General features: G+C 40.3%; 2 protein-coding genes across 3 annotated transcripts in view; both read left to right on the top strand.

The window, feature by feature from the left end:
- Positions 1-25,672, top strand: part of LPCAT2 (lysophosphatidylcholine acyltransferase 2) — an 82,763-nt gene that overhangs the window by 40,667 nt on the left and 16,424 nt on the right. For both annotated transcript variants that reach the window (XM_064274022.1, XM_064274023.1), the window contains one exon: positions 1,122-1,275. In XM_064274022.1, coding sequence (XP_064130092.1) covers positions 1,122-1,275 — 154 coding nt within the window. The remainder of the gene's footprint in view (positions 1-1,121; positions 1,276-25,672) is intronic.
- Positions 1,282-20,185, top strand: CAPNS2 (calpain small subunit 2). The gene has a single exon (XM_064274024.1). The coding sequence runs from the start codon at positions 19,174-19,176 to the stop codon at positions 19,918-19,920; it is 747 nt and encodes a 248-aa protein (XP_064130094.1). The 5' UTR covers positions 1,282-19,173; the 3' UTR covers positions 19,921-20,185.

Here is a 25,672-nt window from a genome sequence, read left to right as displayed (position 1 = left end):
TTAGGCAATTGCAGAATTTATTGGTTTAATAGACCTTGGCATCTTCCCTAGGAGGGAGGTACAGAATCAGGTATTGTATCAAAGTTCAATATTAAAATATAATACCTTGATAACTGATGTGGACGAGTGTTATTTATACCTGCTAGATAACAAACGGAAACCCTGGTGGTGTAGTGGTTAAGTGCTACAGCTGCTAACCAAGGTGTCAGCAGTTCGAATCTGCTAGGCGCTCCTTGGAAACTCTATGGGGCAGTTCTACTTTGTCCTATAGGGTCGCTATGAGTCGGAATCGACTCGACGACCCTGGGTCTGGGTTAGATAACAAAAATGTTTTGCTTTATTATTTTGATGTCATGTTCACAATGCTCCTGTAGGTTTGAAAAGTTTAGGTAGTCGTTGAAATTGTTTACAGAAGTATGTTAGGTCACCTGTCTGATTCTTCAAGGCAGAGACAGGCTATGATGTAAGCTACAGTGTATTTTTCAGTGTTTTATCGTCCTGAGTTTTTATAACTAATATTGGTAGAAGTGTGTATAGTCTAATGAATGTCCGTATCACAACAGTTTGTGAAATTCGAGTTCTACTTCATTATCAGTCTGAAAGTTGCTTGAAAGCAAGAATTGTAATTTCTTTTATACCAACTCAATAAGTATTTTTGACTAAACCACCACAACCCCCCCGCCAAAAAAAACCAAAAAACCATTGCCATTGAGTCAATTCAAACCCGTAGCAACCCTTATAGTACAGAGTAGAATCCCCCCATAGGGTTTCCAAAGAGTGGCTGTGGATTCAAACAGCCGACCTTTTGATTAAACCAAGCTCTTAACCACTTCGCCACCAGGGAATTTGCTTTATTTTCTTCTATGAGCCATTTCTTGTTCCAATACATCATTCTTCTTCTAGGTTCCTTTATTCCCTTGAGCTATTTGGGATGATTTATTTAAAAAAATTAAATGTCTGCATACATATTCAATATAGTTTAAAATGCCTATTTTATTTTCCTTTTCAAATTTAGCACCAAGTATTTTTCCCTTAGATAAATTAATAAAACAGTGTTCGTAAAATATCCATATGAATTGTGAAGGGCTAATAACATGTTTCTGTATTTCTTTTTCGTGTAGATTGGATTGGGATGGTATCCGTAAGCATCTGGATGAATATGCTTCTATTGCAAGATCCTCAAAAGGAGGAAGAATTGGAATTGAAGAATTTGCAGAGTATCTGAAGTTGCCCGTTTCAGATGTCTTGAGACAACTTTTTGCCCTCTTCGACAGGGTATGTTAAAATTTAATCTTAAACATGCAGATGTATTTACTGTCAGCCTCCACAGAGCATAAATCAAAATGGCAGGTATTAGAAAAACTTGTTAGATTGGTGTTAGAAGAAGCAAAGCTGGGCCCATGGTTTAATTATTTTTCCCTTTAATTATAATAATTGTGTGTGTGTGAGTTGCCTGGTTGGTTTGAGGTCTATCATTTTATTATTTTTGTTTGTCTCCTCTGAGTTTTGTTCCTCTGCCCTTTTTTTTTTATTATTTTAAAAAGATTTTTAGTATTCCATTTTTATTTTATCTATTGACTTTTTGGCTTTGTATTATTTTTAAGTGGTTGTTCAAGGAGTTACAATAAATACAACTAACTTTTTGAAATCTATTTAGAGTTATATTTTTACAAGTTCAAGTAAAACCTCGAAGCCCGACAAACAAATAACACCCTTGACCATCTGTTGTCTTTTATGTTTCCTGTGTTTTCCCTTTATGTTATTTTTTCCTTTATATTATTACATCTACATACATTGAAAACCCCACCAATGTGATAATTTTTGCTTTGAACAGTCATACATACTTTAAAGAATTTGAATTTGAGAGGAGAAAAATAGTCTGTTATATTTATCTAGATGTTTACTGTTTTGGTTGCTCTTCCTTCATTCCTAAAGTTCCAAGTTTACCTCTGGTGTCATTTCCCTTCGGCCATTAGAACTTCCTATGGTGTATATTTTAGTGCAGGTCTTCTAGTGACAAATTCTCTGAGTTTTCCCTCATTTGAGAATGTTTTTATTTGGCTTTCATTTCTGAAGGATAATTTTGGTGTATATAGAATTCTGGATTGACAGTTCTTTGCGTTCAACAATTTAAAGATAAATGTTCTACTGTCTTCAGGCCTCCATGGTTTCACCATCTTACTGGTTGTTCTTCATATTTTGACTTTTCTCACTGATCCTCCTGCTGTGGTATTTTGTCCACAGGTAGTTACTTTTTGTGTTTTCTTCAGAGGTTTTAATTTTAATCAGTGGGTGTCATGGATTGAGTTATGTCCCCCAAAAAATGTGTCTATCAACTTGGTTAGGCCATGATTCCCAGTATTGTGTGGTTGTCCTCCATTTTGTGATTGTAATTTTATGTTAAGAGGATTAGGGTGGTATTGTAATCCCACCCTTACTCAGCCCATCTCCCTGACCCAGTGTAAAGGGAGTTTCCCTGGGGTGTGGCCTGCACTCCCTTTTCTCTCTTAAGAGAAAAGAGAAGGAAGGAAAGAGGAAAGGAAAGAGAAGCAAGCAGAGAGTTGGGGACCTCATACTACCAAGAATGCAGTGCCAGGAGTAGAGAGTGTCCTTTGGACCTGGGGTCCCTGTGCCTGAGAAGCTTCTCAACCAGGGAAAGATTGAGGACAGGGACCTTCTTCCAGAGCTGACAGAGAGAGAAAGCTTTCCACTGGAGCTGATACCCTGAATTTGGACTTTTAGCCTACTTTACTCTGAGAAAATAAATTTCTCTTTGTTAAAGCCATCCACTTGTATTTCTGTTATAGCAGCACTAGATGACAAACCCAGTGGGAGAGATAGGCTGGAGTAGGCTTACTCCATCTTGGCTGGTACCAGAAGTCCCAATTTGTTCTCTGTTAGCCACTGGAAAAAGATATTTTGCAAAGAAATTATAGCTTTGTGAGAAAAACCAGGACAGGGCTATAGTTCTTTTTTCCTGGAGCATATTCATGCTCCCAATGACTTATTCTATAATCTCATATTTAACATGATGCTGTTAAGCAGCTTTTTTCTATATGTAGTGCCCGGACCTCTCCTCTGGGCTTCCTTGCAACATACAAATGATTTTCACTTATCCCTTAAATGATAATGTATCATTGGGGTAGGAAACCCTGGTAGCGTAGTGGTTAAGAGCATAGCTGCTAACCATAAAGGTCAGCAGTTCGAATCCACCAGGTGCTCATTGGAAACCCTATGTGGCACTTCTGCTCTGTCCAATAGTGTCTCTGAGTTGGAATCGGCTTAATGGCCATGGGTTTTGTTTGGAAACCCTGGTGGTGTAGTGGTTAAGTGCTATGGCTGTTAAACAAAGGGTCAGCAGTTCAAATCCACTAGGTGCTCCTTGGAAGCAGGTGCTGTCCAAGAAGTAGTTGGTAGATTTGAACTGCTGACCTTTTGGTTAGCAGCCAAGTTCTTAATCACTATGCCACCAGGGCTCCATCGTTGGAGTGGTACTACCATAAAGTGTAATGAAGATTTTTTTTTTTTTAATATTTTATTGTGTTTAAGGAGAAAGTTTCCACAGCAAATTAGGTTCCCACTTACCAATTACTATACAAATTGTTCAGTGATATTGCTACATTTTTCACAATGTGTCACCATTCTCATTAATTCCATTCTGGATCTTTTGTTTCCAGTAATCTGGCTTCTCTTTCCTTTTCAGTTTTGTCTTTGCTTTAGAGTAATTGTTGACCATTTGGTTCATATAGATGATTTTTTAAAGGAACACAGTACTCACTGGTAATATATTTTATGAGCCAGTCTATTATTTAGCTAAAAGGGGATCTCAGGGGGTAGTTTCATTTCAAGGTTTATGGAGTATCTCAGGGTGATAGTATTGGGGAGTCCTCTAGTCTTACCCTAACCCGTAAGTCTAGATTTTTTAAGAATTTGAATTCTGTTCTGTATTTTCCTCCTCTTCTATCAGGATCTATTGTGGCCCTGACCAGAACTGTCGTTAGCGGTAGCTGGGCACCATCTAGTTCTTCTGGTCTCAGGGTAAATGAGGCCGTGGTTTGTGTAGACTATTAGTCCTGTGGACTGGTTTCTTCTCTGAGTCTTTGGTTCCCTTCTTTGTCTTTTGTTCTGCACTAGAAGAGACCAATAGTTGTATCTTAGATGTTAATGAAGATTTGAGGAAGGGAGAAATAAATTATTGGATGTAAACATGCAAGGTAGGAAATTAGAGGTGCATTTTCACTTATATTATTGCTAGTCTTTCTGTGAGATTTGTCTAGCATCTCCCACTATGGTTCTAGAAGCCATGCAAGTAATTTTAAGCAAAGTTTCTATAAACATGAATCTTTTCACGGGAAGGAATATGGCAGGGACATATAAACAAAGACAGGAGCTGAGGAAACAGGAAGGGACATGAAGCAGGGACCAAGGAGGAAGTTTACAATATATCTTAGATATCGTGCTTACTGGGATTCTTAATAAAAACTTAAAAAATACCCAGAGAGGTTGTCCTGTCCTTCACGTGTCAACCTGTCATAACTAGCAGTTCCTGAGTGGTTATGACATCAATTCTGTCTTCCATGGACTATACCTGCAGCAGCCTCACTGTTCCTAAGCACAGGTCAGTATAGGAAGATTTGGGAGTAGGAAAGGTAGTATAAACCAAAGATCAAAATAACTTCTCTGGGACAAATTTTTCACAAAGTACTAACCTGTATATGGCCCAGGTTGCAGTGCCTTGGTCCCATGATAGGTGCATTTGATACCCAAGCTGGGGCCTTCCGAACCCCCAGTTAGCCAAGCTCCCTTGCCTTGAACTAGAGCAAGACAGTTGGCTCCAAGCAATTGGGAGACTGGTAAGCCTTTGTAGCCAATTTGATCATTCACATTTTCCCACGGACTGCTTCCATCTGCTCAGGTATCATTGATACTGTGAGTTTTCTGTACCGCTTTGTATGGTGTGGCTTAGCTTGAAATATAGACCATAGCTGGCCTTTAAAGCACTTTTCTTTCGATCTCCAACATACAGACAGGTAAGGAAAATAGTCTGAAAAATTAATGATTAATATGTTTCACCTTCATTTCTTTCTCTTTCTTCCTTTCTCTCCCTCTCTCTTTTCCTTATTGTTTTAAACACACCCGCATGTCTGTGCCTGTGAAGATTTGCTTTGTTTTGAGAAGCTGAATTGTGCAATTGTTACAAGGCCACGCGCATACCCAGTTCCATACTAGGCCCGTTTTCTGTCTCTTTAAGTGATTTAGCCAAGGAATATTTGATGGGAAAAACAAGGAAGTTCAGTAACTTCACAGTTTGTTTCTTTCAGAGTAACTTATCTTGCTAAATGCTTAATGGGCATGGGGTGGGGAGGAAGGGTGGGAAAGAGAAAGGGTGGAGCGTTCCTGTTGCGCTTACAGTAGCTGTAAATTCCTGCAATGCAGACTGCTCCCATAAGCCCCTCCCATGTTCCCTTCCCACTTTATCCTTTCCTCTTTCCTTGTTTTCCTCTCCCAATCTTACCCCAAATGTAAATGTGGTTATGGTTGGTACCTTGGGGGTGAGAGGAGGACCTAGATATCTCTCTACCACCCCCATACTCTCTCTTCTCACCAACTTGCTTGGCTAGTCTACAAATGCTTCATTATGGTTTTCCTCTCAATTTGTTATTTAAAAAAAAAAAAAAATTCGCTGTCCATTTAGCTTCTTCTGACGTGTTCTTTTAGATTTTCATATATCTGATGGCAGCCATTTTGAAAGTCCAGCAGAAATGTGGCCTTCATGACCCAAAGCATGACCTACTTCACTACTTGGGATAAGTTCCTTTGAAGAGGTCCTATCTCTTTGGAAACAAAAAATTCTTTTTATCTTTGGGTCTAATTTAACTTTTTTTGTTTTTCTGAATGTGCACTGAACTCTCCTGATCGGAGGCTAATTGGTGATTAGTCAAATGTCCAGATGAGTTAGAACTGAAGGCTGAAATGATAGTTTAAAACAGTGGCTTCTCAACGTTTTTTATATGCTTGATTTCAGTTTTAAATACTAGATTTTTGCCAGCACATTTGAAGGGATTTAAAGACACTTAACGGGAATTAAGGAACAATACTGGCTAACTCAGAAAATAATTATAACAGTCATTTCTGCGATATAACAATGTCAAGGTCCATAACAGCATCATTGTTCATTTCATCTTTTGTCCCATCCCCTTGCTATCGAGCAGATTCCAACTCATAGCGACCGTATAGAATAGAGTAGAACTGCCCCATGGGGTTTCCAAGGAGCAGCTAATGGATTTGAATGGCCAACTTTTGGTTAGGAGCCAAGCTGTTAACCACCAGGCCATGAGGACTATGTTATTGAGCAAAGTCCTCCAATATTTCAGTAAGTACACAATCTTTGTTGCTAGCTGGATAGTATACCATGTGTCTGCTTCTTATCTCTTTGTAGCCAGTCATACCCTCTTCTACACTACATCTCATGGTATACTCAGCTTCATGTTCCATCCGACACACATCACCATAAATGTATACTCACTGGTAGCAAAACTATATTTCAGGGGTCGGCAAACTTTTTCTATAAAAATTATTGCTGTTGTTAGATGCTGTTGAATCTACTTTGACTCATAGAGACTCCATGTGACAGAGTAGAACTACCTGGTAAGGATTTACAGGCTGTAATCTTTATGGGAGCAGATCAACAGGTCTTACTCATGTGGAGCCACTGGGTGAGTGTGAACTGCCAACCTTTCAGTTAACAGCTGAGTACTTCTCATTGTTACTGTGTGCCGTCGATTCCGACTCACAGGGACCCTGTAGGACAGAGTAAAACTGTCCCATAGAGTTCCCTAGACTGTAATCTTTACAGGAGCAGATCACTAGGTCTTTTCTTCTGAACTGCTGCTGGGTTTGAACTGCCAACCTTTTGTTTAGCAGCCGAGTGCTTAACCATTGCTCCACCAGGGCCCCTGCAATATTTTTGGCTTTGTGGGCCATATAGTCTCTGTTGCAACTGTTCACCTCTGCCATTGTGGTGTGAAAGTAGCCATAGACAGTATATAAACAAATGAGCATGGGTGTGTTCCAGTAAAACTTTATTTAAAAGGAGGTGCCTGGCTGAATTTGACCCACAGGCTGCAGTTTGCTGACCCCTGCAATGTGTAATAAACTGATAAAACAAAGCTTATGGTAGGTTTAAAGACTGAATTGAAGGATTGCAGTCAGTGCTCATGCTGACCATTGTTAATGAATAAGGAAGACCGAAGAAGAACTGACGCCTTTGAATTATGGTGTTGGGAAGAATATTGAATATAGCATGGACTACCAAAAAGAATGAACAAATGTGTCTTGGAAGAAGTACAGCTAGAATGCCCCTTAGAAGCAAGGGTGGTGAGACTTTGTCTCACATACCTTGGACATGTTATCAGGAGGGATCAGTCCCTGGAGAAGGACATCATGTTTGGTAAATTAGAGGGTCAGCGAAAAAAGAGGAAGACCCTCAATGAGATGAACTGACAGAGTGGTTGCAACAATGGGCTCAAACATAGCAACAATTGTGAGGATAGTGCATTAGGGTCACTACGAGTTGGAACCAACTCCATGGCACCTAACAACAACAACCACCACAGCTGACTTGAAGGGGATCACTCTGAATCTTTACCCTTGACTAATTTGTCTACCTCTTGTTGCCATCCCACCACAATTCTAACTAGTAGTATAACAGTCATTGTCAGACGGGAGGTAGAGAATGAGAGAGATTGATATCTAATTTCTCAGGTATAGTCTGGTACAAGCTCTCTCTTTTTACTAATACCATTATGTACCTCACAGATCATCACCTAGCAAATATAGATAGATGGATACAATTTTTATTCCATAAAAAAGTTTGAAAACAGTCATAGTTTTCCCCATTTCTGCCTTCCAACTAATATTCAGTTCTTCTGTCATTACTATGTCCTTTGTTTAAATATTAGACAGGAGATGTTTGTGTGTACTTTTAGCACTTTGGTGGGCCAGCCTTTTTGTAAATTTCTGTAGATCTTTTATTACTGTTTAACATTCGGTGGAATGATTGTGTTCCTTTATCTTGAGTTCTTCCTGTCTGCTCTGTTCTTGGTATCAGTTCAAGCCTTAAATCATGAGTGCCAATAATAGCAGGTATCCTTGCTTGCCCATTCCTGTTAGACAAGGTAGCATGCTCTCGTGTGCAGTTTCTGCTCATGCTAAGAGGTAGGACAGGGCACTTAGGTGGCTTAAGTGATTGGAAATAAACACTGAAGTTTTCTAACCTTCATTTTCCAGTTCAGGTTTGATGTATAATAAAGTATCTCGTGGTTCATGTGGAACTCATCTTGATTCCAATCCCCGTTAGTCAGGATTTGATATATGTAATCGACTCTACAATTTATGTAATTGGCAGAAAAAGGCCATAGCTTTCTGGGTTGAGCAGATGCACTTTTGTATTCAGCTGTACAAGTTGCTGTGAAAGTTTGGTGGTCCTGTATGTCTGACCATTTCCCCCTTCAGTTCTCGGACTGACTTAACTCCCCATTTAGTCCATCAAAATATTTTCCCTTGGTACATATTGTTACACTGGAAATATCCATTTAAACATGAGAATTATGTACTTCATTTCTGGCTTCTCATTGTATGGTGGGAGATACCATAGAGGAGACACAAAGGAGATTGCAACAATTGAAGCTTAACTTTCTTACCAGAGCAAAGGAGTGATGGCTGGCCTCCTCCAGGAGCACAAGGAAGTAAAGAACAGGGCTTTGTAAAGAGCAGTTGTGCAGACCAATTGCATTTCCTCCTATGAGAGAGTGACAGTCCAAGATTATAAGGGAAAATAAATAGATATTATCTATATAGAAAAGCTTTTCAAAGGGCCTCTCGAGAAGACAAAGTAAAGTATTATAATGGCATGTGCAAAGAGCTGGAGATGGAAAACCAAAAGGGAAGAACACGGTTGGCATTTCTCAAGCTGAAAGAACTGAAGAAAAAATTCAAGCCCCTAGTTGCAATAGTGAAGGATTCCATGGGGAAAATATTAAACGATGCAGGAAGCATCAAAAGGAGATGGAAGGAATACACAGAGTCATTATACCAAAAAGAATTAGTCGATATTCAACCATTTCAAGAGGTGGCATATGATCAGGAACCGATGGTACTGAAGGAAGAAGTCCAAGCTGCTCTGAAGGCATTGGTGAAAAACAAGGCTCCAGGAATTGATGGAATATCAATCGAGATGTTTCAACAAACAGATGCAGCGCTGGAGGTGCTCACTCGTCTATGCCAAGAAATATGAAAGACAGCTTCCTGGCCAACTGACTGGAGGAGATCCATATTTATGCCTATTCCCAAGAAAGGTGAGCCAACCGAATATGGAAATTATAGAACAATATCATTAATATCACACGCAAGCAAAATTTTGCTGAAGATCATTCAAAAACGGCTACAGCAGTGTATATCGACAGGGAACTGCCAGAAATTCAGGCCGATTTCAGAAGAGGATGTGGAACCAGGGATATCATTGCTGATGTCAGATGGATCCTGGCTGAAAGCAGAGAATACCAGAAGGATGTTTACCTGTGTTTTATTGACTGTGCAAAGGCATTCAACTGTGTCGATCATAACAAACTATGGATAACACTGTGAAAAATGGGAATTCCAGAACACTTACTTGTGCTCATGAGGAACCTTTACATAGATGAGAGGTAGTTGTTTGGACAGAGCAAGGGGATAGTGATTGGTTTAAAGTCCGGAAAGGTGTGTGTCAGGGTTGTATTCTTTCACCATACCTATTTAATCTGTGTACTGAACAAATAATCCGAGAAGCTGGACAATATGAAGAAGAACAGGGCATCGGGATTGGAGGAAAACTCATTAACAACCTGCGTTATGCAGATGACACAACCTTGCTTGCTGGAAGTGAAGAGGACTTGAAGCACTTACTAATGAAGATCAAAGACCACAGCCTTCAGTATGGATTGCACCTCAACATAAAGGAAACAAAAATCCTCACAGCTGGACCAATGAGCAACATCATGATAAACTGAGAAAAGATTGAAGTTGTCAAGGATTTCATTTTACTTGGATCCACAATCAACAGCCATGGAAGCAGCAGTCAAGAAATCAAAAGACGCATTGCATTGGGCAAATCTGCCTCAAAGGACCTCTTCAAAGTGTTGAAGAGCAAAGATGTCACCCTGAAGACTATGGTGCGCCTGACCCAAGCCATGGTATTTTCAATCACATCATATGCATGTGAAAGCTGGACAATGAATAAGGAAGACTGAAGAAGAGTTGACGCCTTTGAATTGTGGTGTTGGCGAAGAATATTGAATATACCATGGACTGCCAAAAGAACGAACAAATGTGTCTTGGAAGAAGTGGGGCCAGAATGCTCCTTAGAGGCAAGGATGGCGAGACTGCCTCTTACATACTTTGGACATGTTGTCAGGAGAGATCAGTCCCTGGAGAAGGACATCATGCTTGGCGGAGTACAGGGTCAACAGAAAAGAGGAAGACCCTCAACGAGGTGGATTGACACAGTGGCTGCAAAAATGAGCTCAAGCATAACAATGATTGTAAGGATGGCGCAGGACCGGGCAGTGTTTCGTTCTGTTGTGCATAGGGTCGCTAGGAGTCGGAACTGACTCGACAACAATAACATCTATATAGATTCTAGAAAGGCTTTTGATTTCATCCAACATGACATCCTCATCAATCAACTAGGAAGGTCTGGTCCAGATCACATTGCAGTTAGGTGAAAACCCACTTGACAGAAGGACTTTACCCAAAGTGGGACTGGTGAGTTCTTCTATTACCTGAGACCAGGTGCAGTCTTCCATCTTGGAGTTCTGTTTGGAAGAGCAACATACTTAGTAGGTTGCAATCAGGAATACCATTGAAAATAGGCAATCAGGAATACTTTTGAAAATGTCAGACTAGGGAGAAGGGCAAGTAAGCATGTCTTCAAAGGTCATAGAACCAGACCCAAGATAAAGAAAGATTAAATTCATACATAACATAAAAGTCTTGGGCACCAGAAGGAAACTAACCTCCATACAGAAATGATGCTGCTGTCATGGTTACATGGCACATTCAAATCGAGACATACAATTCTAGAGCTAAAGGGACCTTTGGTGTTAAATTATCCATCCTCCTCATTTTGCAGACAGCTGTCAGCCCAAGAGAGGAAGTTACATGCCCAAGGTGACCCAAAAAAGTGACACAGTTAGTTAATTGTAGGACAGGGATGAAAACTCCTAGTTCAGTGTTCTTTTTACTCTAAATTGTCACCATTGAATTTTTTTTAATGCCTTTATTGAGGCATATTTTATATATTATATAATCCACTCATTTCAAATGTACGATTCAATGATTTTTCAATAAATTTACCAACTTGTACAGCCATCACCATAAATCAGTTGTAGAACATTTCCATCACTCCATTGATCCCTCATGTCGTTAACTGCTCACCCCCTCACCCGCCCTCCGGCCCTAGGCAACCACTAATCTGCTTTCTGTCTCTCTAGATTTGCCTTTTTAGGTATTTCATATTAACAGAATCATACCGTATATGGTCTCTTTTGTCTAGCTTCTTTCACTTAACATGTTTTTGAGGTTTATCTATGTCTTAGCAAGTATCAGTAGTTCATTCTTTTTTATTGCTGAATAGTTGTCCATTGTATGGATATGCCACACTTTGTCTACTCTTTCACCAGTTGGTGGACATTAGGGTTTTTTTCAATTATGGCTATTATTATGCGGGAAAAAGATGTGACAGTCTGCTCCCATAAAGATTACAGCCTTGGAAACCCTATGGGGGCAGTTCTACTCTGTTGATTAGGGTCACCATGAGTCAGAATCAAATTGACTCAATGGCAGTGGGTTTTTGTTGTTGTTGTTTATGACTATTATAAATGATGCTGCCAAGAATATTTATTTGTGACCATTAGCTTTTTAAGTTCAATAACTCCTCTCCTCAAATTGGGGTTAAACTATTCATCAGATGTAGCTTCTTCCCCTAACCTGTTTCTCCAGATCTGGACAGTAGAGTTCCCTGAGACAGCAGCTAAAGTTGCTATTAATGTTCTAATAAATAGCCTTAGGGGATTAAATGATCCAGAGAAGAAAGGGCTTGTTAATCTAATAACAGTCTTTTATTCTGTGATGGCTTATGAGAAACTGTTAGCCAAATGACCTCCATCTTCACGGAAAATAAATGAGAGGAATTGGATTTAAACCTCAGCAAAAAACACTTCAGCTAGACATAAGGAGACTCATTTTATATGACAGTGGATGTTATCAAGTTAATTTGCAATATTATAAAAACAAAACTCATGTAATTTCCTCTCACAGAAGCTTATATGACTGGATTTCAATCTGTCTGAGGCCAGATGGCCCCTGTGATTCCCTGAAAGAAAGACAGTCCTTTGGTGATACTTTTTGGTGTGATTAAGGAAGACATTTGGCCTTTCGTGTTCACAGAGGCAATTTCATTGTACTCAGGAGAAATAAAACCAGCCATTGGAAAGTTCGACACAAACCACTGGGTATGGCAAAAGGAGACAGGACATTGCTTCAATGTCCTAAGAAGAGCAGGGCCCTCTAGCTACTATTCTGTCCCTAATAATAGCTAAAGTAGTCATTCCTTAATTCTAGAGTTATACAGTTACAAAGTAATTCCACATCTGTTACGGATTGAATTGTGTCCCCCAAAAATGTATATCAACTTGGCTGTGATTCCCAGTATTGTGTGATGGTCTACCATTTTGTCATCTGATGTGATTTTCCTATGCATTGTAAATCCTACCTCTATAAAGTTAATGAGGCAGTATTAGAGGCAGTTATGTTAATGAGGCAGGACTCAGTCCACAAAATTAGGCTGTATCTTGTGTCAATCTCTTTCGAGATATAAAAGAGAGAAGTGCACAAAGAAAGGGAGGGACCCCATGCCACCAAGAATGGAGAGCCAGGAGGGGAGTATGTCCTTTGGACCTGAGGTCCCTGCACTGAGAAGCTCCTAGACCAGGGCAAGATTGATGACAAGGATCTTCCCTAGGGTCGACAGAGAGAGAAATCCTTCCCCTGGAGCTCACATCCTGAATTCAGACTTCTAGAGAATAAATTTCTCTTTGTTAAAGCCATCCACATGTAGTATTTCTGTTACAACAGCAGTAGATAACTAAGACAACATTTAATCCCCTTTTGATTTTATGAGTCAGAATGGACTCGACGGCACTGGGCTTGGTTTGGTTTTTGGATTTCATATTTGAGCCTTTAGTGGTCTCTACAATTACCTGTGTGATAGATACCATCACATGGCAGTTCAAAGCCCTTTCCAGTCTGGTTGCATCCTATTGTTCTGCTTTTATCTCTTGTCATGTGCAGGGACGGGCTCTGGTCACGTTGAACTATTCACCTTCTCTGGAATACCTCACATGCTTTAGTGCCTCTATATTTTGACTATACTGTCTCTCTGTATCCTTGGTCTATTTGGAGAACTCAGACTCAGCCTGTAATCAGGCCTACACACTATCTCTTCTCTAGGTAAATGTTCTCCTTTCTTAAGCCTCAGCAGAATTCATTGCTCCCCATTTGGGGCACCATAAAAATAAAAAAATAAAAATCCATTGCCATTGAGTCAATTCTGACTCACGATGACCCCATATGTTACAGAGAACTGCCCCATGGGGTTTTCTTGACCATCATCTTTATAGAAACAGATCACCAGGTCTTATTTCTGTGGAGCTGCTGGTTGGGTTTGAACCACCAACCTTTAGGTTAGCAGCCGATTGCAAACTGCTTGTACCACCCAGGGGCCTTTGGGCACCCATACTGATTGGATAATACAGTACAAAGTACTAGCTGTTTGACTTTGGATGAGCAGCTTAACTTCTCTATGTTTTTCTTACTTTATCTGGGATACTTTTGTATCTTTCAGAGGAATCTTATGAAACCCAAATACCAAAGCATATTATATACAAATGTAATGGGTTAGTGGTAAGAGTAGAAATATGAACACAGCACTTCAGGTTATATTTACAACCAGTTGACTGTGGGTCATCTTGATCCTTGAGAACAGCAATCGTGTTGTATTCACTTTTGTATCCTAAGCACTGAGCCAACCTCCTGATACATTATAAATTGGATTGAATCTTTGTGAAGTAGGCAGTGAGATACTGTCATCATCATTTTGCAGATTAGAAATTGATCCCCACGTGCTAAGTAATATAATGATTGAGTCATTAAGTCCTGGTCACCTTTCCCTGAGTTCACCAATAGAACTTCCAGAGACTTTTGAAGGACTTGTACTCTGACTCTATCTAGTATTAAGGGTTGTTAGGTGCCATCAAGTCTACTCTGACTCACAGCAACCCTATGTATGACAGAATGAAATGTTGCCTGGTCCCGTGCCATCCTCACAGTAGTAGGAATGTTTGAGCCCATTGTTGCAATCATTGTGTCAATCCATCTCATTGAGGATCTTCCTCTTTTTTCATTGACCCTCTACTTTACCAAGCATGATGTCCTTCTCCAGAGACTGGTCTCTCTTGATAACACGTCCAAAGTAAGCAAGAAACGCATAAACATCGATATTCTAGGCATTAAAACCCAGTGCCGTCGAGTCAATTCCGACTCATAGTGACCCTGCATTAGTGAGCTGAAATGGACTGGTATTGGCCATTTTTAATTGGACAATATATGATTTACTGTGCCGGGAATGAAAACTTGAAGGGGAATGGCTTTGTGTTCATCATCAAAAAGAACATTTCAAGATCTATCTTGAAGAACAGGGCTGTCAGTGATAGGATAATATCCATAAGCCTACAAGGAAGACCAGTTAATATGACTGTTATTCCAATTTATACACCAACCACTAAGGCCAAAGATGAAGAAATTGAAGATTTTTACCAACTTCTGCAGTCTGAAATTGACTGAGCATGCACTCAGGATGCATTGATAATTACTGGTGATTTGAATGTGAAAGTTGGAAACAAAGAAGAAGGATCAGTAGTTGGAAAATACGGCCTTCGTGGTCATAGAAATGATGCCAGTGATTGCATGGTAGAATTTTGCAAGGTCAACAATTTCTTCATTGCAAATACCTTTTTTCAGCAGCATAAATGGTGACTATACACATGGACCTTGCTGGATGGAATACACAGGAATCAAATTGACTACATCTATGGAAAGATTTGATGCATTGAACACATGACTGAAGACGAAACGAGTTGTGCAAGTACATCATACGTGAAGAAAGCAAGAGGTCATTAAAAAGACAGAAAAGACCAAAATGGATGTCAGAAGAGACTCTGAAACTTGCCCTGGAATGTTGAGTGGCTAAACTGAAAGGAAGAAATGATGAAGTGAAAGAGCTGAGCGAAAAATTTCAAAGGGTGGTTCGAGAAGTCAAAGTAAATTATTATAAAGAAATGTGCAAAGACCTGGAGTTAGAAAACCAAAAGACAAGAACACGCTTGGCATTTCTCAAGCTGAAAGAACTGAGGAAAAGATTCAAGCCTCGAGTTGCAATAGTGAAGGATTCTATGGGCAAAATACCGAACAACACAGGAAGCATTAAAAGAAGATGGAAGGAATACACTGAGTCACTATACCAAAAAGAATTGGTCAATGTTCAGCCATTTCAGGAGGTAGCCTATGATCAAGAACGGATAATACTGGAGGAAGAAGTCCAAGCAGCACTGAAGGCATTGGCAAAAAGCAGGAGTTGACAGAATACCACTTGACATGTTTCAGCAAACAGATGCAGTGCGGAAAGTGTTCATTCGTTTGTGCCAAGAAATTTGGAAGACAGCTACCTGGCCAACTTGTTACCAATTGCCAATCTGATTCAAAGGGCCCTTGTCTTTTCCTGAGTAAGAATACACGCGAAAGACAAACTTTATCTTCAGCAAGCTTTATTTTGCTTGAGTCAAGCAAAAGGAGTCAGCGGGGATCTAAGCCTCTCCAAAAGACTGACTCAAAAAGGGAAGCATGGCTAGGGCTTATTTGGGTTCCGTGGAGACAATAGAGTAATGAATATTTAGTGGGCTTCTTTCAAGGGGCGTGTGCTTCTCAGAATGGTGGTGTATGCTAAGTAGGTTGTAACCTGTAATCTAAGATGGAACCTGCTGATATTCAAGATGGAGTCCTCTGGGCAGCCGTTGGCATCACTTATTATGGGATATAGGGCAAGCACACTGATCTTTGGCACTACCTTGCTATCTTCGGAGGGTTAAGGAAGATTAAACAGCGGTCACACTTTGTTCTTCTGCACATGAGGGAGCCTGTAAAGGGGGAAGGGACTAGAAAAACACTAAGAAGGAGATAGTAATTCAAGGGTTGTTTAAACCTTATCTCTTGTTGACAGGGTGTGGTTCCTGGTTACCCAACTTCTAGATGGTAATCTTTTAACAGCTCTTTAGTTCCGCCAGCACAGTTAACCCTATCTGTCTCAAACTGACTGGAAGAATCCATATTTGTGCCCATTCCAAGGAAAGCTGATCTAACCGAATGCGAAAATTATTGAACAGTATCATTAATATCACACACAAATAAAATTTTGCTGAAGATCATTCAAAAGCAGTTGCAGCAGCGCATTGACAGGGAGCTGCCAGAAATTCAAGCCAGATTCAGAAGAGGATGTGGAACAAGGGATATCATTGCTGATGTCAGTGGATACTAATTGAAAGCAGAGAATACCAGAAAGATGTTTACCAGGTGTTTTATCGACTACACAAAGCATGTGACTGTGTGGATCATAACAAATTACGGATAGTATTACAAAGAATGGGAATTCCAGAACACTTAACTGTGCTCGTAAAGAACTCGTACATAGAGCAAGAGATAGTTGTTGGAACAGAACAAGGGGATACTGTGTGGTTAAAAGTCGGGAAAAGTGTGCATCAGGGTTGTATCCTTTCAGTATTCTTATTTAATCTGTATGCTGAGCAGATAATCCTAGAAGCTGGACCATATGAAGAAACAGGGCATCATGGTTGGAGGAGGACGCATTAACAACCTGTAATGTGCAGATGACACAACCTTGCTTGCTGAAAGTGAAGAGGATTTGAAGCACTTACTGATGAAATCAAAGACTACAGCCTTCAGTATAGATTACACCTCAACATAAAGAAAACAAAAATCTTCACAACGGGACCAATAAGCAACATCATGATACGGAGAAAAGACTGAAGTTGTGAAGAATTTCATTTTACTTGAATCTGCAATCAACACCCATGGAAGCAGCAGTCAAGAAATCAAATGATGCATTGCATTGGGCAAATCTGCTGCGAAAGACCTCTTTAAAGTATTGAAAACAAAGATCGTGTGTCAGACCCAAGCCAGCCGTGTTTTCAGTTGCCTCATATGCATGTGAAAGCTGGGCAATGAATAAGGAAGACCAAGGATATTGAATATGCTATGGACTGCTAAAAGAATGAACAAGTCTGCCTGGGAAGAAGTACAGCCAGCATGCTCTGTAGAAGCGAGAATGATGAGACTTCATCTCACATACTTTGGACATATTATCAGGAAGGACCAGCCTCTGGAGAAGGACATCATGCTTGGTAAAGCAGGGGATCAGTGAAAAAGAGGAAGACCCTAAACGAGATGGACTGACCCAGTGGCTGCAAGAATGGGCTCAAGCATGACAATGATCATGAGGATGGCGCAGGACCCTATTGTACATAGGGTCGCTATGAGTTGGAACCAACTTGACAACACCTAACAACAATAACAAGAAGTTAAACATTTGACTAACTGTGTTATATATGAACTGTACCTGTTCTAACTTACGCATAAATTTGACTTAAAGAGAGATTTAGAAACGGAACTTGTTCATAATCCAGGGACTGTCTGTAATCTGATTCAATCTAGTATCAAGGGTGGTGGTTGTTGTTGTTAGTTGTCATCGAGTCAGTGTGGACTCATGGCGACCCCATGTGTGCAGAGTGGAACTGCTCCATAGGGTTTTCAAGGCTTTGACCTTTCAGAAGCAGATCACCAGGCCTATCTTTCCGTGTGCCTCTGGATGGGTTCGAAGCACCAGCCTTTCAGCTAGTAGTCAAGCACTTAACCATTTGTACCACCTAGCTGCCTAATATTATCGAGGGTAGTATTTCTCAAAGTATTGTTTGGGACCATCTACAGACTCACTTAAAAATCTAAAATCACATTGCACAAATGCAGTGTTGAGCAAAAAAAGCTAGACACAAAGAAGTACATGCTGTGTGATTCCATTTATTTATGGTGCAAAAACTAATCTATGCTGTTAGTTGTCAGGAGAGCAGTTACCCTTGCGAGGTGAGAGATACTGGAAAGAGGGAAGAAGGGCTTCATGGGGCCAGTGATGTCTTATTTCTTGATCCATGTGCTGTGACATGAGTATGTATAGTTTTTGAAATTCTTTCACCTGTACACTTATGATTGATACTTTTTTTTGTATGAATGTTACACTTCATAAAGTTTCCAAAGCGTAGATCCATGGCCTCAAAGCAGATCCACTAAACCAGAATCTCTGGAGGTAGGACCTGGCGGTGGGGTGGGGGTGGGGGGCCTGCATTTTAATAAGAGTCCCCCATTTTCCATGTTTTTCTTCAGCACATTGAATTTTGAGAACTTCTGCAGAAGAAGGGGGATTAGGTAAATCTTTCCAATGCCCAAGAATTCTTCAGTTCTACTCTAACAATGAGGATTCTTTAGAAAAGAAATCTATGAGTAATTTACCTCTCCAGTTAGAAAAATGCATGTCATCTTTCAGGTGCTTAGAGAGTAAACTAAGAAATCAGAGAACTATGGAAATGTTCATTTTTATATTTGTGCAGTTTTTGTAATATATTTTATATAATATTATATTCCTATAGAGTTTTATATTTTCCTTTTAAAAATATTATCTTTGAATGTGTCATTCATGCTATAATTTATGAATATTTATTTACAAGAGTAGACAACATTTTATTGAGGCCCTCTAAAAATGGCAGGTGCTAGGACCTGATGGAATTCAGGCAGCTGAAATCTAAGATGAGACATCATCACTAGGGGGTGTGGTGCAGTTTAAGCAGGTGCAGAAAAGCCAGTTTTTCCACATAGGAGCTACTTAGACTCCATTTCAGCTCTCTGCATACCACCTCCAAGATTCTGGCAGCTTTTACACTTGCTCATTAAGCTGAAAGCATGTTTCTTGCAAAGGCTTTTTTGGAAGGGGCAGATCATGGTCTTGGAGAAGCTCTTGGAGGCCTTCTTGGGGGAGGCGGTCAAAGAGCAGCAACAGGAGGAGGAAATATCAGAGGGATAGTTGGAGGGATTGTGAATTTTATCAGTGAGGCCGCAGCAGCTCAGTATACTCCAGAACCGCCTCCCACTCAGCAGCATTTCACCAATGTGGAGGCCAACGAAAGTGAAGAAGTTAAGAGGTTTCGGCAGCAATTTGCACAACTGGCTGGACCGGACATGGAGGTGGGTGCCACTGACTTGATGAATATTCTCAACAAAGTCATTGCTAAGCACGCGGATCTGAATACCGATGGCTTCAGTCTTGACACGTGCCGGAGCATTGTGTCTGTCATGGACAGTGACACGACTGGGAAGCTGGGCTTTGAAGAATTTAAGTATCTGTGGAACAACATCAAGAAATGGCACTGTGTTTTTAAGCAATATAACAGCAACCATTCTGGGTCCCTGGGAAGTTCGCAGCTGCGGGGGGCTGTGCAGGCAGCAGGCTTCCAGCTAAATGAACAATTCTACCAAATGATTATCCGCCGATATGCCGATGAGGACGGGAGTATGGATTTTAACAACTTCATCAGCTGCCTGGTTCGCCTGGATGCCATGTTTCGTGCCTTCAGGTCTCTGGATCAAGATGCCGATGGCCTCATTCAGGTGTCTATCGAAGAATGGCTGCAGTTGACCATGTATTCCTGAAGTGGCCACCAAGAAGGCCAGCCCCGCACAGGAGGACAGGACTGCTAGAAGCTGAGCTGAGCCATCCAAAGGTTGCTGGTACCTGGCCAGTGCCGTCACAACTCCGCCTGTTCATGAAGTTGTGCCACACTTTACTGCGTAATTAAAAGAGGTTTTTCATGAGAAACGATTTGAGTGGTTTGTATAATGGGTTTCTGAGATACTAGAGTCACATAGACTTATATATGTAATGGCAGGGGAGGGGGTCGCAGGGCAAAGCCCTAATGTATGAAAAAAAAAATGTATGAGTAGGTATTTAATGGTTACTGCTTGTTTGGTAAATGAATTCCAAGGAGTAGGAAATTTGTTGTTAAGAATGAAATTTTGAAGAACTCCTGGAATAAATTGAGGAAGCATTCGGGAGACATGTTTTTCCCTTTAAAAAGGTGAGAAGGGAAGTTCTTAATCTGTTTCTCTCTCCATTTCACATCTAGTCTTTCTATTATGTTAAAAATGAAAAGGGCTTTCCAGGAAAACTCTCTACTGGACCATATAGAAACAGCTTCAGATACGTGAAATTAAGCAATTTCCTATCAGGGTAGCATTTTCTTATGGGAGAGCAACTATGTAAAATTCTAGAATTCTTTAGACCTATTTCTCTAGTGAAATAAGCATGTAGCAGTTCTTTTTTTTTAATTAATTTTTATTGTGCTTTAAATGGAAGTTTACAAATCAGGTCAGTCTCTCATGCAAAAATTTACATACACCTTGCTATAGACTCCTAATTGCTGTCCCCCTAATGAGACAGCACAGTCCTTCCCTCCACTCTCTCTCCTCGTGTCCATTAGGGCAGCTTCTGGCCCCCTCTAGCAGTTCTTTTTTGTTTTTATATATTTCTAAAGAGGATCCAAGGGTATTGGGGAATAAAGGGTGTGTCTGTAGTTCAAGATGTTCTAGTTGCTTTAATGAATCAAAACCATCACTCTTATGGTACAATGTCCTTATGATACAGAATCAGGCACACCCTGCTGATGTCAGCCAGCTCTTGTCACGTCTTGTCCTGCCTTGGAGCAAGGAAAGCTCTTTCGTTTCTTTTTGAAAACTAAACCAAAAAAAAAAAGAAAAATACCTTTTGCCATCGAGTCGATTCAGACTCATAGGGACCCTACAGGCAGGAAAAAAGTGAACAAAGAAAAGAAGGAAAACTTAAAAATAAAGAGTCATCAGTTAAATGGCCTATAAAACAGTATGAAAGACAAATATCACTGACTTTTTATTACAGTGGTTCTCAGCTCTGGCTGCAATTCAGAATCACCAGAAAAGCTCTTTAAGAATACTGATGCCTGAGCCCCATCCCAAGTGAGTTAACTAAGAATCTTTTGAGGTGGGGTTCAGGGATGAGGATTAGCTCCCCAGGTGATTCTAATGAGCAGCCAAGGTTGAGAGCCACTGCTTTAAAGTAAAACTGTCTCCAGGATTTCTTAAATCTGGCTTAGCAGAAAGTGAGGGAGAGCTAGGAGAATCAGTACTGCCAATGTCCAGGAGAAGGAAGATGAGGATAACTGAGAAATTGCTTCTCCCAAAACTGGTAGTCATATCCTCCTTGTGTATGTAGCCTTTGGTTTGGCTTTATAATTTTGATTCAGGCTCTTATAGCGGAGCAAGCGGAATCCAGAATCCCAGTGCAAAGTGAACTCGGGCAAGAGAGGCTGCCTTCCTGAATGCTCAGTACACCTGCCTTCTGCTTAATTAGTTTCCACCCCTCCTGCTTCTCTGGTTTTTGATGCATGCCCTTTCTCCCAGGCTATTTTTGGAGGGTCCAAAATAGCCTGGGAGAGAGAGAATGCATTACATTTAGCATGAGTTGAAAGATAAACTCTCCCTCTTTTGACTCATTTAGAAGAAAGTCGGAACTATGGAAATGATGTCACTGGCCTGTTAACAGCCCTCAGCTGTCTATTAGAAACCCCCAGTGAAATTTGAAGAGGTTGGCATTTGACCTCTGGGTTCACCATTACGGCCATCAAGTATTCATGAAACACCAGTGCATCTGATTCTGTACTACACCACGTGTGGATGTCACATCCCTTTCCTCAAGGGACTTGTCATTTAAGCTGGGTCTGTGTGCTCTTTAGACCAGGCGTGGTTATAGAAGCAATGCGGCTCCTGCCAGCTGCCACACCTTAGTATCATTCTCCCTATTTTAGAACAAGCCCACTTATATATGAAGCATGAGTGAAGGAGATTAGCCAGGAAAGGGGAAAGCTGCCAAGGTGTCTTTTAAGGTCTCAGGATATTAAGTTTATAAGTTAACCTTTCCACGTGATGATTATGGACAGGACAGTGTCGCTACACTTTTTTCCCTCTCTTCATTTGAAGTATTTTATAAAAGTTAGGACAATTATTCACACTAGGAGTGGTATTAAGTATTTCTCTTGCTTTCCCAATAGAGGAAGTACCTACTTGTATGATTCTCTTTCAGCGGGCACATGGCAAAACATTTTCAGGTTACCTAAGCTTCTCTTCTGAATCTATACACAATTTATTTAAATAATATACGGAGTGAATACTAGAAGATTCGGTCCAAACTCTGAATTTTTCCAAGTAGCTAAATCTTTGGCATTGTGTGGATGAATAGCCTGATGAGTGATTGAATTTCTTTGTTTTCATCCAATGGCTGATATTTTAAAGGCACATTTTCAGTGTAAGACAAGTATTTAGCCATGTCTATATGGAAGACTAAGGAGACCCTGGTGGCGTAGTGGTTAAGTGCTACGGCTGCTAACCAAAGGGTCGGCAGTTTGAATCCACCAGGCGCTCCTTGGAAACTCTATGGGGCAGTTCTGCTCTGTCCTATAGGGTCGCTATGAGTCGGAATCGACTTGACAGCACTGGGTTTTCTTTTTTTTATATGGAAGACTATAGCCTAAAATGAAGGTCTGTGATTCATACTCCATCCCATTATTTCTTGATGTCTATAACATCAAGGAATACATTATGCGATTCAAAAATAATACTCAGTAATAAAAATATGTGACGATGCATCACCTACATTTTAAAATTTCAATCTATTTCATATGATTTTGAAAAGCTCCTTCATCTTAATATAGCCTACTGAGTACTACAGCCTGTGTCTTAGTTATCTAGTGCTGCTATGATAGAAATACCACAAGTGGATGGCTTTAACAAAGAGAAGTTTATTCTCTCACAGCCAAGTAGGCTACAAGTCCAAAATCAAGGCGCTGGCTCCAGGGGAAGACTTTCCTTCTCTGTCGGCCCTAGGGGAAGGTCCTTGTCATCTGTCTTCCATTGGTCTGGGAGCATCTCAGGCTCAGGGACCTCAGGTTCAAAGGACACGCTCTGCTCCCAGTGCTGCTTTCTTGGTGGTATGAGGTCCCCAACTCTATGCTTGCTTCCTTTCCTTTTTATTTCTTGAGCGATAAAAGGTGGTGCCAGCCACACCCCAGGGAAACTCCCTTTACCTGGGATCAGGGAGGTGACCTGAGTGAGGGTGGTGTTACAATCCCTTCCTAATCCTTTCAACATAAAATTATAATCACAAAATGGAGGACAACCATACAATACTGGGAATCATGGCCTAACCAAGTTGATACACACATTTTTGGGGAGACATAATTCAATCCATGACAGTCTGTAACAGCAGGAAAAAGAACTGTATGTTCTGCACCAAAGAACAACAAACATCCGAAAACATTCAATATTTGTATGCCATTTAAAGGCCAATATTTAAATTAAAAAAAAGAAAAAAAATTTTTTCTTTTTTTATTTAAAGGCCATTTAAAAAATATTTTTTAAGTAGTACATGTATTTATAAAAGTTGATTTGTACAGTAACCTAAGTCAGAAATCTCGATCACTAGTATTGCAGTACTAATCCATATTAAACCTGTTGCCACTGAGTCAATTCCAACTGATAGCGACCCTATAGGACAGAGTTCTGGTGTATTCGAACTGCTGACCTTTCGGTTAGCAGCCGTAGCTCCTAACCACTATGCCACCAGGGTTTCCAACCCATACTAGGGCCTTAAAAAATATTTCCAGAAGCACCTGCAGCGCACTGATATTAAATGTGCGTAGCGATCTTAGGAGTCCTGGTGGCGCAGTGGTTAAGAGGCTGGCTGCTAATCAAAAGGTTGGTGGTTTGAACCCACCAGCTATTCCTCAGGATAAAGATGTGGCTATCTGCTTCTGTAAAGATTACAGCCTTGGAAACCCCAGGGGGTAGTTCTACTGTGTCCTGTATGGTCGCTATGAGTTGCAGTTGATTCAATGGCAATGGGTTAGTGATCTTAAAGTGCCTCTAAAATTACTTTTAAAAAACGTTTACTTTTAATGCTAAGTGAATTAAAGCAACTTAATTCCCAGAAAATTAGTAATACGATTATGTATGTGGGTAGAAACATTCTCTTAATCAGAATATTCTGGTAAACAGAACACCTCTTCCCTGACTTTTCTGGATAACTGAGAATTTACTGTGTATTTAAATAATAATACTCCTTTGGATTTATAGACTATTTTTGCAGACTTGAAGACTTTTTCTTGTTGGATGCTACCAAGGAAGTTCTGTTTTATGTAAGCATTGTTTATGTTATTTTGAGGACATTGGTTATCTCTCACTTGTAGACATGATGTTACATCAGTTATAATAGTAGAGCTTCACACAGCAAAGAGAAAAATAGCCCCTATCTTTGGGAGCTTACTACCTCAAAATGTATTCATAACCATATCCTTAAATGTTGCTAGACTTAGGAAATTGTACAAAGTACCCAATTCCATGTGAATAAAAATGTTAAAAAATTCCAACTATGAAATAACCTTAGGAAACAGATAACTGAGAATCATACATGAGACTCATCATTTTCCCTTTTTGTGATTATAAACAGACAGTATGTGTGATTAGGTGGTCTGGAACTTCCTGGTGGCCCTGGAAGCTGGTGTGGTGAGAGTGCAGGGATGGTGCTGGGGTGCCATGTGCTCACAGTGGCCCCAACAGACACTTCCATGCTTTTCTGATCCTGCTGACAGCTGAGAAGGGGATAGGGCCCACTGCCTGGAATTTCAGCGAGGCTTAGTCACCCTTTTTTGGCAGTAACTCAAAACAAATCCTTGGTTGCAACTCTGGGCTGTGCTGGACTCCAGATTAGGGCAGGTTATAGAAGGATTAAAGGAACCCTGGTGGCACAGTGGTTCATCACTGGGCTGCTAACGCAAAGGTTGGCGGTTCAAACTCACCAGATAACCTGGCAATCTGCTCTCATAAATATTACGGTCTAGAAAACTCTATGAGGCAGGTTCTAACCTGTCACATGGGGTCTGTATGAGTAGGAATCAATTCCAGGGCTACAGATTTTTTTAATGGAAGGATTAGGGCCTCCACCAGAAAAGCTGGTCTCCTCCTTTGGAATCTGGCCATGAGATATTTTCCTATCTAGATTTTTTTTTTTTTTTAAATAATTCATAATCCTCCCTGAAGAAGGAGACCAGCTTTTCTGGAAAATATGTATATATATATTTTTTTATCATGGAACCAATATGCTATTAAAAAAATGAAAGGAATATATTTTGCTCTATAATTGTTTTATTCTGCTTTTTAATAGTATTATTTTATCAAGCTGTTTATTTTAGTTTGTGTGATTGGGAGCCAGACTCCCTAAATTCTGATTTCAGCTACAGCAATAGTGAGTTTTTGTGACCTCAAATAAAACTTCTATCTCAGTTTTTCCATTAGTAAAAAGAAGTTGGAATGGATGATT

This window comes from Loxodonta africana, chromosome 21 (assembly GCF_030014295.1).
Source record: "Loxodonta africana isolate mLoxAfr1 chromosome 21, mLoxAfr1.hap2, whole genome shotgun sequence".
In the NCBI taxonomy this organism is placed as follows: domain Eukaryota; kingdom Metazoa; phylum Chordata; class Mammalia; order Proboscidea; family Elephantidae; genus Loxodonta; species Loxodonta africana.
The sequence above is the reverse complement of the archived record's forward strand: the minus strand, read 5'-3'. Positions and strand labels throughout refer to the sequence as shown.

Bases quoted from the DNA above. Each gene is read 5' to 3' on its own strand.
- CAPNS2 (XM_064274024.1), top strand. From the start codon at position 19,174: ATGTTTCTTGCAAAGGCTTTTTTGGAAGGGGCAGATCATGGTCTTGGA.